This window comes from Sebastes umbrosus, chromosome 4 (genome assembly GCF_015220745.1).
Source record: "Sebastes umbrosus isolate fSebUmb1 chromosome 4, fSebUmb1.pri, whole genome shotgun sequence".
Classification (NCBI taxonomy): Eukaryota; Metazoa; Chordata; class Actinopteri; order Perciformes; family Sebastidae; genus Sebastes; species Sebastes umbrosus.
The window spans coordinates 24,175,423-24,191,370 of NC_051272.1; the positions used below are offsets into that span (position 1 = coordinate 24,175,423).

Sequence of the window (15,948 nt, forward strand, 5' to 3'; positions counted from 1 at the left end):
TCCTCTCTCCCCTTTCTATCATTAGTCTAAAGAGAAGATGAAAGTCTAGTTGCACTGTGGCTCTATAACTCTCCCCCCTGATTACAAAAAGCAGAGGGAGGTAAGCAACACATATGTAAGATTATAGAAAAGAAAGATGGATAGATATCAGTGTATATGCACACATACATGTGTGTCTCTGGTGCTTCCCTCAGCCTTACATCACAAGAACAGCACCGTATGATGTGATACAGCCCTCAACCCCTGAAGAGATGTTAAATGCCCGATAAAACACTAACGCTACTCTGCTTTTGAACAGTCTCTCATCAAAATTGAGATTTTAACCTCCGACACAGCAACAGGCGTACGTGATATGAGAGAGATCTTCCTCTCAATGGTCCTTTTTAAGGAGGGAGTCGATGTCCGCCGGATATTATCCCCCTCGCTGTGCTTAGCGGTAATGAATGGCAGCTAATGAACATCACCTCTGCGGCTGGCTCCCCTCGACGCCCTTTGCTCAGCCAGTTTGCTGGTGGCTGTCTGGGAGATGAGAGGACGGCGGGTGAAGAGGGAGGGAAACAGAAGGAGAAAAGGACACAGCAGGGGGTTGTCACACCTCGTACCAGCCCAGCGCTGCTGAGGTGGGAGCCCCCTCGTTTCAGCATGGGCCGATCAAAGAGAGTGGTGTTGCAGACAGGAGGAGGGCGCTCAGTAACAGGTTAACATGCTGCATTGTTCACAGTTGCGTACACGGATGTGGATCCAGGCTCAATCTACTAGGGCTGTGTATTATTAAGAATCTGGCGATACGATATTGCAATATATTGCAATATATTGCGATACTGTAAGCAAGGCAATATATTGCGATTTTTTTAAATTAAAACTGTGATAATATAAAGAACGCACCAGAAATACACCTTTTTTAGAATAGGCAAAAACAACAAATGTATACTGCATGCAAAAAACTACATGTTTCTTCCCCAAACTGCATGTGATTATCATAAAGTGGGCATGTCTGTAAAGGGGAGACTCGTGGGTACCCATAGAACCCATTTTCATTCACATATCTTGAGGTCAGAGGTCAAGGGACTTGTCAAAATTTAGCGTAACTTTGGAACATTATTTGACCTCATTCCCAACAAGCTAGTATGACATGGTTGGTACCAATGGATTCCTTAGGTTTGTAGTTTTATATGATGCCAGTAGCTTCACGAGCCATAAAAATGAGCCATCTACAATTTCCAAAAGATCAAATAGCGGTCGGGCCCGACAGTGTTTTGAAGAATCGATACAGTATCGCGCAACATAATATTGCGGTACTCATGTGTATCAATATTTTCTTACACCCCTAAAATCTACAGGTGTTTGATAGACCTTGCAGCGTGCCTTATGTTTCTCCTCAATTTCACTAGTTTATATAACCTATGATGAGCTCTTTCATGTTTCATTAACTGTTTCTGTCTCTCTATCTTTCAGCCACAGGGATCTGAAGCCGGAGAACCTGTTGCTAGATGAAAAGAACAACATCAGGATAGCAGACTTCGGCATGGCCTCCCTACAGGTTGGAGACAGTCTCCTGGAAACCAGCTGCGGGTAAACGAAATAGAAATCATAGTGATGCATGCTTTCTAATGCAATGTCTGACACACATCATCTGCGACTGAAATTTAGATGATTCTAAGGATGTCCTGAAGGTAAAAATAGGTCATAGTTGGAGACGGAGAAAAGAGTGGAGAAGCAATAGGAAATGATGAGTGGAGCTATCAAGCCCTCTGCAAGGTGCCGCATTCTCAAAGCCTCTGTTATCGTACCGTGTCGATCTCTCGAGGAGAGACAGTCGGTGTCTCTCACACAGAGAGAGTGCTATCTAGCTGTGAGCAGGGCCAAGGCCACGGCCACACATTACTGCTCTCCGTCTGCTCATATCTGACGCTGGGTTTTATGATCCGGCAGTCACGACCACGCCAGGCCCATCAATCCCACAACGACTGCAATGAATTCTCTCGCAGGAAAAGTCACTTTCAAAGTCTTTCAAATGTGGCCATCCATATTGTCGGAGTGTTTTTATTTAACCCTGAAGAGTAGTGAACAGTGCGCAGGGTCACATCTGTCAATAAAAGAAGTTGACGATGGTTTACTTTGAGGTACTTGGTTCATAAACTCAATAACGGGAAGATTTAACTGCTGCACGGAAAGAGATTTCATTTCACTCTCCTCACTTACCTGAAACTCACACTGGAAATGAGATGTCAACACGTAAGCGCAGCCAGTTCTTTGTTTTATTTTCCCCACCTAATGAATTCTTGTATGCCCAGAGTGAAACAGGATTGCTCAGCTAATGAAACTTGACCGTCGTCTTGACCAATCTTTGTAGGTATAGTTCTCAAGTTGAAACACAAAGAGAACTTTTGCCTTTTGTACGGCTTCCTCTGAAGATTATGCTTCACTAGTAGGCACACAAGAAAAAGAAAATCAATTTGGAGCATAAAATAACAGAGTGGGTCACATATTGATGTTTGTCATAGATCTGTTCAGTGAGAGCGACACGTGACGGACATCTAAATCAATCCAGAAATGCAGTGATGGTATGAAGAGCCCAGTAGATGTAAACCGAGGGGTATTTGCTTTGTCATGTGGATGTCTTGGGGAGAATTTTTGCTCTATGGTTACACATGACACTGCGTGCAGGGCTGGGAGATAGAGAGGCCTTGTGACATCTGTCCCCAGCTCAGACCTGATTCGGTCCAGATTATACCTCCAAATCAACGGAAATTACTCACACTCACATACACGCAATTCCGCAAACGCACATGCGCACACAGCGCTGGCAAGGCTTAGTTCATCCCTGACCTCTTGGACCCTTTGTCCTCTGCTTGTTTGGTTGTCCCTCTGTCTGTCTCTGACTCCCTCTCTATTACACATGTGCATGCACACACACACAAGCATTCAGTTGAAACTGTTGCATAATGTTTCCAGCAGTAGCGCTGCAGTGCCTAAGCTCTCATGACTCATCGGTAGAAAATCAGGCCAGCAGTGTGCATCGCTATCTGCAAGTAAAATGTGCAGGATTGAGTCATTCTGCAGCCACGATGACCACAGTGAAGTGTTTCCTTTTTCCTAGAAAGGCCGCAGAATCTTACTCAGCTTTTTGCAGTATCCTGTAGACCAGCTGCATCTATATTTGATTGCATTCTGCTTCCACTCTGAGCAACGCTGCCTTCCGATCCAGGTGCAGTGCATCTGCTTAGTCCCGCACAAACAAGTGCTAAAGCTACTTGTTGCTGGTGGGAACACAGAGCTGTCTCACAGACGCAGGCACAGACTCCCACACACAGCTAAGCATAGCAGATCAGTTCTCGTTCCACGCTCAGCTCCATCACCGTATGCTGCTCTGTTTATGTGTGTGTGTGTGTGTCTCTCACAGGAAGTTTGTGTGTCTTGCCTGATACATGTGAATGCACTGTATGTGTGGTTATTGATTATTCATGCTCTTCTGACTGTCCCATCTCTAAGTGCAGATATGACAGTTTTTAATTAAACACATTTATCTGCCCCCCTCTCGCCATGCAGCAGTCTGACACAAATGTATTCCATTTGCCACGGGTAATGGAGCTGAGTGAAGATGAGGCTGACTCGCCCCAGGTAGAGCAGGGGGGGAGCCTCGGAGCACATACATAAATACATGCAGGCATACACACATGTATGGACGAGCAGAGGCATTGACAGGCACATTACAAATATGGGTCCAGGGACGTGCTTATAACCTCTCTCTCTCTGTCTGCGTATTAAGCCCAGCTGCGAGTTCATCAGTGCTCGCTGTTTGTTTAGTTCTGTTGCTTTGATTGATGAGAGGAAATTATCTTGTAAGCAGCGAGGAGCCGTACAAATTTGGTTTGAAAAGATGAATTTTCATAATGACGAGCTGCATGTCTCAGTGCCTCCTCTATAGTACCGGCCCATACTGCTGATTCTTTCACTGCTACATAGGAACTCATATCTCTTGAGCTCATGATAGTCTCCTTGCAAACAATGGTTAACTTCTAATTAACTACTAATCTTATTGTTAACTTGTGAATACTTTTTATGCCTCCGCGACAGCCGTGGCAGGAGGCATTGTGTTTTCGGGTTGTCTGTCAGTCCGTCCGTCCGTCCGTCCGTCCGTACAACCGGCTGACCCATTCTCGTGAACATGATATCTCAGGAACGCCCGGAGGGAATTTTTTCCAATGTGACACAAACATCCACTTGGACTCAAAGATGAACTGACTAGAATTTGATTTGGGTGGTCAAAGGTCAAAGGTCAAGGTTACTCTGACCTTACATGTACATCCATCCCATTCTCGTGAAAGCGATATCTCAGGAACACCTGGAGGGGAATTGTATTACACGTGACACAAACGTCCACTTGGACTCAATGATGAACTGATTAGAATATGCCGGTCAAAGGTCACTGTGACCTCACAAAACACTTTTTTGGCTGTGGCCAACTTCAGGGTCTGAAAAGTGAAGCCAATGCGGAAGTGCCTTAAACTTGCGTTCTTTCTAACAGCCAGCAGGGGGCGACTCCTGTGGTTGCAAAAAGAAGTCTGATCGTATAGAAGTCTATGAGATAATGAGCCTACTTTTCACTTGATTTATTACCTCAGTAAATATTGTAAACATGAGTTTATGTTCTCAATCGCTAGTTTCAAGTCTTCTTCAATACAGCATGATGTTCATTTAGTAAATTATGCTCCCATTTAGAGTCAAATAGACCATAAAGCAGGGTATGCTTTAGGCTGGGCTACCTTATGAATGGCAGGTCGCTACCACGGCGTTGTCCAGTGTACTTAGTTCGACCCTTTCGTGTCACTTCTGGTTGCAAAAAACCAAGATGTCGACAGCCAAAATGCCAAACTTGAGGCTTCAAAACGGCAATCCACAGACCAATGGGTGACGTCACGGGGACTACGTCCACTTCTTATATACAGTCTATGGTTTTGGGCCATAATTCAAGAATTCAAATGCTAATTATGACAATTTCACAAGAATGCTTAATAGGATAAAATTATGAAGTGATGACATTTTGGACGGACATGGATGTGAACTGTGACTGGTTGACGGAGGTGTACAACCACAAGCCTGTAATTCTAGTTTGAACTCATGGTCCAGACATCTCTCTGCAACCAGTCTGACACTGATAGGCCCTTCAGTGTAGATAAAGACAGCTCTTCATGGATCTTTATCATCTTTGTTTCCCCACTACAACCGTCTGCTCGAGTACAAACACACTCACTTACAGCATACTTCTATGCCACTGTGCTGCTATTTGTTGCCCTCAGAATAACGCCATTCTGTCTGTAAATGCTATTTATGTGATGTTATAGTGGTGTTAGGTCGAGAGAGAGTAAATGAGCAAGAAAAGACTAATGTCATGTCAACCCACGCACAACTGTTCTTCAAAAGCCTGCATTTTTCACTCTGGTCAGAGGGAAGTGGCTCTTACAGCTCACAATTTATCTTTAGCATCCTAGTCTATAATCTGAACTCATGGTGTGAGCAGCACAGGATTTTTTATCGTGATATAAATTTCATGACATATGGGCTTTTATATGTGGCCAGAATTTTTATGTGGTGAGCTACAATACATTTAAATGAACTTTATTTACACCTCTAATTAAGTTAGGCCATTAAATAGAGGTAATGCACAACAGGGAAGAAGGGTCATGAATACTCATGGATCCTCGCCACATGGTAGTTAAAGAGTCCCACAGTGAAGAGAACAAACAACTATGGAGTGTTTCAGTTTGGAAAAGCTCATATGTGGACATATAAGTGAGCCATAGAATTATGGTTGAGACTAGAAGAGAGATGAGCATATTCCAAGCATTTTAGTTTTAGTTGATTGAGCTCAGATGCTTGTATTCCAGTCTTTATCCTCACCCCGTGTGTGCCACCTAAAGCCCTTGCAAATAATGAGTTTATATCCATGCATGTTCCAGCTGTGGCTCATGTGCGGCGGCACTCACCAGGCGTAACTAGTGCAAATCTCCAGCTTGTTTTTTATTTTTATTCCTCGCTCATTTGCATAATGCACTATGACACTTGCAATCAGGAGGGCCGTATTTGCATAGGCTCGTCGTGTTTGAGCTTCCCCCGTTGACACGGCGGCAGTGTTTGTTATCGGCCAGTATTTTGACAGCCAGAGGAAGCCGCGCCGTCAGGGCTGGTATTCATGAGTACACAAGACAACAGCAGAGCTAATGGGCGCCATGTTTACAGACTTCAGATAGTCTCTCATTAGAGCCCAATATCCCGGTGTTAGATTAGACTGAGCAGGAGAAAGAGGCGGAGGATGCATCAGCAGGCTGAGAGGTTTGGGGAGACAGGTGCCTGATTTGCTTTCTGTTTCGCAGTCACAAGTAGGCAAGTCGAAAAAGAACAGAGCCCTGCCCAAAATCAGAGAAACAAAGGAACATCCTGTAGCTAAATTTGATTTTAGATTGACGCAAAGTACTGATTATCACCTGTTTCTTTTTATTTCAAGGGACTGAGTTTGGCAGTCTGGGAATGTCGTATTGCCACTGTGTATGTATATAGAATAACAAGTCACTTTGCAGCCTCTCATAACTATGTGGCTTATGGAGCAGCCGGTGCGAGGTAGCTCCATAAATCTTCATATGATATTGATGTGTCAATCTCGTCATTGGGTTTACTGTCAGCCCATCCAGGTGCAGTAAAGATTAGTGGGTCTGTTCACTGTCTGCTGTGAGAGGATGCCCTTGAGTAAGCAAGCAGGAGGACACCCAAACACCCTCAGGATGTCTAAACCCACGATGCACATCTTGATCTATGCTCACTTGAGACGTTTATTTTCTGCCTAAATTGTTCTTTTCACATTTTCATAAAGTGGCGTATGACTGTTTTAACATTTGTTGTGTCATGATTGTGTAACCCCCGACTTACTTTGCAGTACAGCAAGTGGAAAAGTCCTTAAATAACCTGGATTTCCCTTTCTTAACGTTCCTCAATTTAATCACTGTTTGAACTTTTCTGTTTTCCCAACAGATCTCCACACTACGCCTGTCCAGAGGTCATCAGGGTAAGTCATTTTTCAGTGATTTATCTTTTTTTAAGCTTCTTTTTCATAGTCCATCCATCTTATTTTAACCAACCCTAACACTCTGCTGCTGTCTCGTCCTTAGGGAGAGAAGTATGATGGGAGGAAAGCAGACGTCTGGAGCTGTGGGGTCATACTTTTTGCCCTGTTGGTGGTGAGTGTCGGTTTGTTCTTTACTAACTGATGGTGATTGGACTGACATACAGTTTAAAATTCTCCAGAGAAATATGTCACAGTACAATTTAACCACAAAGTAGTGCCTCCCCTTCACAGCCAAACAGTATGTCCAGCCTTTCTACCAGCTGAAATGGATCAAAAGTAGAAAGCGAGTGAGTCTCGTGACGGGACATTCCCAACTTTTGCACTCAGGCTGTTGACTCAAGGTCGACCTTAATGGAAAGAGAAGATTGGTGAGACCTTGCAGCTGCCACGGAGCCTCAAACAGAAACTCATTTAGAAGGTCCTACTGGGAAAAAAATGTTGCAGAAACGCCCTCAAGCTGAAATTCTTGCGCAACAGAAGATCAGAGAATAGAGGCATCTTTTTTATTCGTTATCCTGTATCCACACACAACGCGGTACCCATAAGCAGGTCTATTCTCCAGCTACATTATGTCCGTGGTTCCCCAGCCATGCAGCCCCGAAGCTTTGTTTCATCAACAGCTGTACTGTAGTTCCAACACACTCCTGATCCATGAATAATTCATACAGCCAAACTGAAAGAAGAGAGCCCAAAATAAATACCAACGCTGACAGGGCGGCTTTTGGCCACAGGCCCTGTGTATTTGTCTTTGCTTTAGCCTCCTTCTCCCTCACTCAGTCTCTTTCTGTCTGTGTGTACTTGTGTTGAGGACAGTCTCCCTTGTACTCTTGTGTTGCGTAAACCTGATGTTGTCTTGCTCCAAACAAAACTTTCAACCCGACGCCGTTTGACTGCAGATGAATATTGTCTTTCTCCCGTTTCTGTCCTGTCGTCTGGCTGCGAGATAACCATTTGTCTGATTGTGGGAGACGCACATACTCCCCAGCAGTTAGGCTGCGCTCAGATCATCTGTTACACAAGCCTGCCCCCCCCTTATTTTTCTCTCTACCTCTCTTCATTTCTCAGCCTTTCTTTCTCACCCTTTTTCCTCTTTCTCTCTCCCTCCATCTTGTCTCGTGGTGGAGGTTGTCATTCATCAAACAGCCACATCTGTGAGGTGTCAGCTCGCTCTGATAAATGACTCTGATGAGGGAATGCTAAATGAACGAGGTAAATGAGAACGCTGGGTAATTATTAGAAAAGCCCCGTTTTCAGCTTACCGCTGTTTATTATTTATTTTGCATGGTGGCTAAGGGCACAATGCTCTAATTGGAGAGCTGAACAAGTTGAGAAAGCAAGTTTGTTCTTTAAGTCGTGCAGGATTTAGACTCAAAATGTGGTTTTGTTTCTTCTGGCGAGCCTTGTTAGTCATTGTTTTTTTTTCATTTCTGCCCTCAATCGGGTGAAGGCTTATTTTCTGTTCTAATCCTGCCATTAAGCTGTTTCTCCTCTGCTTTTATTCCTACATCTAAATCTTCACCCTTTCCAATTTCTTTTCACTGTTCTCACTCTCTGCTCCTCTCCTATGTCTCTCCAGGGTGCCCTGCCGTTTGATGATGACAACCTGAGGAATCTGTTAGAGAAGGTGAAGTTGGGAGTGTTTCACATGCCACACTTCATCCCTCCAGACTGTCAGAACCTCCTTCGTGGCATGATTGAAGTGGATGCCACCAAAAGACTAACGGTCAGTTCAATTAAGAGACTGGATGATTGTCTTCACATGCTTTTGTGTGCTTTTGGTCTTGGGCTGCTCTTCATGCTTTGAGCTTGGCCCCTTAGTTAGAATTGAGGGAAATATTCATGCTACAACATGCAATGATATTTTAGACAATAGTTTTCAGCTCTGTGGCAACAGTCTGGGGAACCAAAATGAATTAATTTTCCAAGTTTGGTGAAAAGTTGACTTGGCTAAATGGGAGCAAAACCCTGCTGCCCAAAGTAGAAAGCCTTCCCAAAAGAGTGGAGGCTGCTATAACAGTAAAGGGAAGTGTAACTATACATTAAAGAGGACCTATTATGCTTTTGTGCTTTTTCCCTTTCCTTTAGTGTGTTATATACATTTTTGTGCATTTAAAAGGTCTGCAAAGTTACAAAGCCCAAAGTCCAGGCCAAAGGGAGTTAACTCTTTCCCACAGAAACACTGCTCCTGAACTGCCTGAAACGCCTTGCTTGAAGTCCCGCCTTTTCTTCTGTAACATGGTGATGTCACCAAGCAACATATTTGCATAATACCTGCTCAAACAGAACATTTCAGACTGAGGGTGAAAAGAAGAGCTGCAGCACAGCCGGTATGAGAAAAGTAAAACTTTTTTTGAACATTAAAGCATGATAACATGTTCTAGTAGGAACCCAAAATACAAGCATGCACCTGAAAATAAGCATAATAGGTCCTCTTAAATGGTTTCAGAAGGAACATTACACTCTTATGTGATTGACAACCGTGTGGCTGTGGGTGTAATTATATCTCTAAGTGTATATGTGGAGATGCGGTAGATCTCCAGGTAGACGTTAGAGAGTAGAAGGGATGAAAATCTTCATACCTCAGCTGTAGTTTTACTGAGGGCTGACATTGTTACGATACAGTTCATGGTTTCAGCAGCCAAAAAGAGACAATATAACACAACACTAGTGACGACGGCTTAGACAAGCGTCTTCCCTGTACAAAAGTAAGATCCAACTCTCTAAGGCGGAAGTGTGATGTCACTATATAGACACCCAGACAGCGAACGTTACGGTATCTCTATGTACTGCCTTCACACCCATGTTAGCACACAAATATTTAGGTATCATGAACCTCTGCAGTACATGTTGGTATTCTTTAGCAGTATACACAATTTGTTTTAATAATACATGACGGCCAGTGCCTCAGTAAGACCTGAATTACAGTATATCTGTATTGAATATTTCATATTCATAGTCCACGTCTAGTAGTGTTTACTAATGATGTTGTAGAAGCAGCAAAACACATTTAGTTGTTATTTGAGACAGCATTCATGGAGAAAAAAAACAAACTCCAGACACATCGGGTCTGCGTTAGGAGAGGAAAATCATTATTTTGCAGATTCACAGTAAGCTGGGAAAACTTGTAAAGCTCCAAGGAGAAAGCAGAGATATGGCGGAGATACACGTTCAAACTAAAGTGGCTAATATCAACTCGCTGCCAAGCCAACCATTGTCTTTTTCTTTGTTTCTTCTTTCCTCCCCTGTGTTCCAAAAGTGTTTGCCTCGCCTCATCCCCGATTCTGTTTGAGTTCCTCCTCAAGAGCAGCATGTGAATTCAGGAGAGGGCTGCTGTTTGTGTACTCTCCCTCTGCACTGTTTAGTGTACTCATCACAATGCCAGTCCCTTTCTACGCAGCAACTGATCACCTTGGCAAGGTGGCTGGAGGATAGCGCGAGAACAGAGGGACGTGAAGGGCAGAGTCGGGATGAGGGGGGTAGAGAGAGGTGGACAAAGGGAAATGTAAATAATGAAAAGTGGCCAGAGATCTCAAAAAAAGTACCGACTTCACACTGAGATGTTGCTGCCCTTTGTTCTTGTCCTGCATTTCACATTCAGACGACGTGCAGAGATACAGACACAAGTTATTGTATCTGCGCACGCGCACAAAAGCAAAAACCCACATTTTCACATTAACGCACGCACACCCTCTCCAGGCTCTCCAGGTGTCTTTGTGAATCAATGCAGTAAACTAAACTGTGTTCATGCACTTGCCTGTAAGCAAATGTGGTGACACCACCCTTAAGTGGATGCTGATGCTCCATTCCCCGAGCTATCTTTCACAGTGTCAGAATGACTTTACATAACAGGAATGTGAAAGACACCGGAAAAGATCAGAAAGCTACAAAGAAAGAGATGCTCATTTGCGGGAGAGTTGGCATCCTTCAAGTACAGCCCTTCAGATAAGCAGCGCACGACGAAACCGCCATCTCTTTGGTATGCTGTATGTACGCTATGTGCTTTATTTTTCTGTTCTCTATGCCTGATGAGGACAGGTCACCCTGAGATCCCACAGATACGTCCGGCAGCCTCCAGCGCTGTCCTCGACAAAAGGGTTACACACAGACCGAGCTGCTGGGAGAGAATATGCTTCCTCTCCGGCTCCCCTCTCGTGCACGAGGGCTCCAAACAGAGCTCTGGGGATGTGCTGTAACCTCGCAGAATGTCAAATAGCCCTGTTAGATTGAGCGTTCTTGGAGTTTAGTGGTGACCGCGCAGTCAGACAGACCAGACAGGTACACCCAAGGGTGGGAATGACATCATAAGGGGACTTCTCATTCTTCTGCTAGGGATTATTTTTCTTAATGATGTTGACAGTAGTTTGTTGAATCAAATCGATTGGGTAATCAGACCACAACTACTGTCTGTGTTTCAGTATGTCTATTGTCACCTCTTGTTAATTACATTTTGCTAGTAGATTCACACAAAGCCAATGCCCCTCAGAGTCTTGAGTGGGAGGGCACGTACCCGGGCTTAAGGGGCTTAGCCCAATAAAAGCCTTTCTCTTCATTTCCTGTCTGTGTAGTCCAGGGGCCCCGGAGGCGACAGGGCCAGCCTCCTCAACACAGTCATCTCATCTTCAGTATTGAAATGAACACAGACATCCTGGAAAGATCTGCGTCCTCCTCGTGATCCCCAATGAAGAGGAATGGCTAGATCATTATATTATATTAAAGAGCAGTTCATCACAGACATAAAATGCAGTCATGGGGATGGCACAGAGGAAGTGCTGAGGTTGTTGGATTGAGAATAAAGGAAGTGTGTGTGTTTTTTTGTGTCTCACTGAGAAATTACACTGTAGTTAATCACGTGAAATCCCACAGAGTCAGAAGGCTGCAGAGACGGGGGTTGTTGCGACTCTGCTAAACTAGGCTACTTAGCTTTTAGCAGGATTATTTTATCTGATGTTGATTTTTTATTTTAAGGTATCAAAACCAATATTGCAATAACAGAAAAGGGAAGTGGGTAAATTAGCTTTACGCTATTTCACCAGCTAGCCTGACTTGCTAGAGTGGAGTCACTGCAGTTTGTTTTTATACCTCTGTTTTCTCAGCCGATTGAGATGTAGGTCTGAAGGGTCCTGCTACACCCAATAGTAGGTTTTGTCATCTATTCACGTGGTCGATCACCGAAAGAAGGAATAAAAGAAGACAACAGCGACCTCTAGCGACCGTAGTAATTATGACAGGAGCAGAAGCGGAAATCCAGCGCTGTAATATAGACGGCGTGAAGCACCATATGGGGTGGAGGTCGGTGGTGATGGATGCGACGCAAAACACAGCCAGGGCTTTCTCCCTGGACTCCGGGGTTGCGTCTCATGTGAACAACGCGTAGTTGCCTTTGTGTTCACAAGCATTAAGTTTCGCTTTCATTTTTGAAACGTCTGATTTTAAGCCAAAACACAGCGTTTTCCCCTAAACTTCACTAAGTGGTTTTGTTGCCTAGACCTAAAGAAGTTGTAGTTTTGTCTCCTAAACCTGAACAAGCTGTTCTGTTTGTGTTAAATACATTTCATTCAGTTGTACGTGTTAAAACGTGTTGCTTTTAAGTTTCCCTTTCACTTTTACAAGGTAGTAGGTGTAGTAGGCCCCTTCTGACCCACATCTATCGTGCTTAGAGTGAGTGATAATGCACATTTAACGGCCTGATAACAGTTGAATCGGGTGGTTTTCCAGTACTTAAAATGCTGTTTTACCAAAATTTAAAAAAAAAAATCTGTGGCATGATATTCAAAAGGTAAAACAGAAAAAGTCATATTCAGGTCTTATCCATTTTACCAAATATCTAGTTACTGTGTTTTAGTTTTGTAGGGCATAATAAGTCCCCAATGCTCACCCTCATGTCCCTCCCTGCCCTCATAAACAGCCATATGATTGACACACAGACCTGCACACATTTGTATACATACAAGTTGCACGGAAAGTTATTTATGTAGCTCCCAGATAGGAACAAACCTTAATGCATCCTCAAACTCACACCTAGCCAAACCAGTATTACAGCAGCATTCCCCTCTGCCTGAGTGAAAGCAGCTGGAATTGGTACTGTCACATTTAGAGACTGATTGATGTGATACCGCATTTCAAACCACATCACTTTCAACCCTGCGTGTGATATCAGTCTCCTGCCTCCAGGCGTTTAATAAAAGTGGGGAGTAGGAGTAGGTCACCCACTGGCCTGTATCTGACAGGCAGGGTGTCTCTGTCAATACCATGACCTCTGTGGAAGCAGACGAGATTCACCTATAGTCAGTAACCGCAGCCTGGCCTGCTCCATGAAGGCATTCATCAGTGCTGAAGCACAGAGATAACTCCTCTGGGGTGGAGGCATTGATGGAGACACAAACCAAAGAACTATGCCTCTGAATAAGTGACAATAATTAGAGCTGCTATGTGTATCTCCCGTGGTTCCACAACAACAGCACGAGCAAATTAAAAAGTCCCGACAGTGACATTGATCCTGTTTTCCTCTGTGGGCAGTTGAAACACGGCGGAGTCATTCTAACAGACATCTTCCTTTGTTGCCCTTTTGCTCACTGTTTCTGTCTCTTTCAGCTTTTCCTTTGTTGGCAAAACACCATGTTGACAGTGTTGGTGACAAAGTGGCCACATTAAAAGTGTGATGACAAGAGTAGTATTGAGAGAGCGAGCGTGTGTGTGTGTGTGTGTGTGTGTGTGTGTGTGTGTGTGTATGTGTGAGTAAGAGAGACGGGAGGAGAATGAGAATGGGAGATTCCCTTTAGACCAGAGGGCTTGGCAGGGTCAGCAGTGTGTGTGAGGGAGATAATATTCTCTGTTTATAGCTCAGTGGCATCACCTCTCTCTCATACCCTTGCTGCACCTCTCTCTCTCTCTCTCACTCCTATTCTCAATAAGTTTTTTCCCATTGGCAGTATTAATATTTGAAGGCCTTATTATTTACTTCCACCATTCAATGTGGCCGTATTGTCCTATTGTGTTGTCCGAAAGGGGATAAAATGTTTGTGTACTGACCTGCCTTTTTCTTCTGTCATGTCTTTTACAGTTAGAACAGATCCAGAAGCACACATGGTACATGTAAGTACTCTGTCTTTCCTTCCTTTTTAACACCCTCCACTCCTTTCCTCTCGTCTCCCCTCCCCTCCTCTCCTCTCCTCTCTTAGCCTGTTCTGCAGGGGTTGTAGACCTGAGGGGAGCGACCGCATGATAAATGGCTTTGAGTTTCAGCTCTGTACACGAGAGTACATTTGAGCGGGCCATGACTCCACTCTCGGGGATGTGGGGGTAAATTGGTAGTGCATGAAAGAGGATGTGCAGCATATGGTCAACTGAACAGGGAGCAGGGGAGAGCGAACAAGCAGGGATGTGGTGGAGGATGAACCCACATAACCTCAGCGTACCCTTCATTTAATATCCGTAGCAGAGCGCACTCACCTTTTTAAGCTAACATAAATCTTTTGAGAGCGTTTATGGTCCAGGTCATCGTAAATTATGTCAGAGCATAAACAAGACACAAGCTTTTTAATGGGGAACAAAATGTTAATATACTGGTACACTAATTGATGTTTGTAAAGGCCGATATCCTCACTCCAATAATCAGATTATCACCATTTAGAAGTTGTAGCTGAAAAAGTGAAGGTTCTTACACTGCAGGAGCAAAGATGAATCATGACAGGAGGTTGTGATTCCTGAAAGGGGTTGAGTCATGGTTTCTGTCGTGTACTGAAAGATCATGCAAACAGACAGCGAGACTGATAAAAGAAACTAGAGGAGACAAGAGAAGAGCTGCGAGAGAAGACTAATGTAATGTGAGTTTTGTCAGTGAGGAGTTGTTTAGCTGTCTGACTCTGCTGGCTGAATGACTGTGACTGGCTGAATGAATGAATGAATGAATGAATGAGATAGGGTTTTTGTCTTTCAAATGTGTCTGTGGCTTTTCCCCAGAAGCAGCTCATCGGTGGTGGGTAAAAATGAAACAGCGCAGCATGTAATTCTAAGTCACACAATCTACAACTTCTTTTTTTACAAATTCAAATAAGACCATCCATTCCTATTGTTAGTTTATTAGTTTCATTAGTTGATGAGCTTCCCAACAATCTGAGCAGAGCAGCTAAGCAGAGCTGTGGTGCTGAAAGGACAGCGCCAGACTAAGCTGTCTTCACCAGGAGCACTAATATAATGATGGCCAGTGGATAAATGTGCGCTCGGTTCCCAGTTGATTAGGTACACCTAGCAAATATTACTGCAATCTAATACAACAGCTTACATGAATTTTATAGTGTTTTGTGTTTAGAGCAGGGTTATTATAGTAAATAAAAAACTAAAATGAAAATAAGCAGTGAAACATATTTTTGGTAAACTGAAACTTCTAAATTATAAATGAGCACTCTATTTAAAATCTATAATTATATTTCCTGGTAAAAAAAAATACTTAAAATGAAATGAAAAATGAATGTTAATTCATTTCAGTTTTAGTTTTTTAGCTATAATATATCACTACCAAAAACAGAAGACATCCTTGACCTCTCGCGACATTGAACCTGACCTTCCAGGATATGGCGCTATACCGCAGTTGCTTCACATTTAACACTAAAGATGCGCAAATTTTAAACAATAAACGTTATGGCCGTTCCTACACAGTTCATCGATCATCATCGTTTTGTTTGTATAGCTACATACTTCTGAGACATTATACCTTGCCCTAACAAAAACAAACCAAAACTACTGTTAGTTCAAATTAAATATATAAAAACACTAAAACTAAACCTCTCTGAAAAACTGAAACAAAACTAAAAACGAGTGCACACAAACAC

The 15,948-nt window shown here is 43.5% G+C and overlaps 1 protein-coding gene across 11 annotated transcripts in view; it reads left to right on the forward strand.

The window, feature by feature from the left end:
• Positions 1-15,948, forward strand: part of brsk2a (BR serine/threonine kinase 2a) — a 197,365-nt gene that overhangs the window by 155,645 nt on the left and 25,772 nt on the right. For all 11 annotated transcript variants that reach the window (XM_037766987.1, XM_037766990.1, XM_037766992.1 and 8 more), the window contains exons 5-9: positions 1,456-1,572; positions 7,027-7,060; positions 7,164-7,232; positions 8,697-8,843; positions 14,181-14,212. In XM_037766987.1, coding sequence (XP_037622915.1) covers positions 1,456-1,572; positions 7,027-7,060; positions 7,164-7,232; positions 8,697-8,843; positions 14,181-14,212 — 399 coding nt within the window. The remainder of the gene's footprint in view (positions 1-1,455; positions 1,573-7,026; positions 7,061-7,163; positions 7,233-8,696; positions 8,844-14,180; positions 14,213-15,948) is intronic.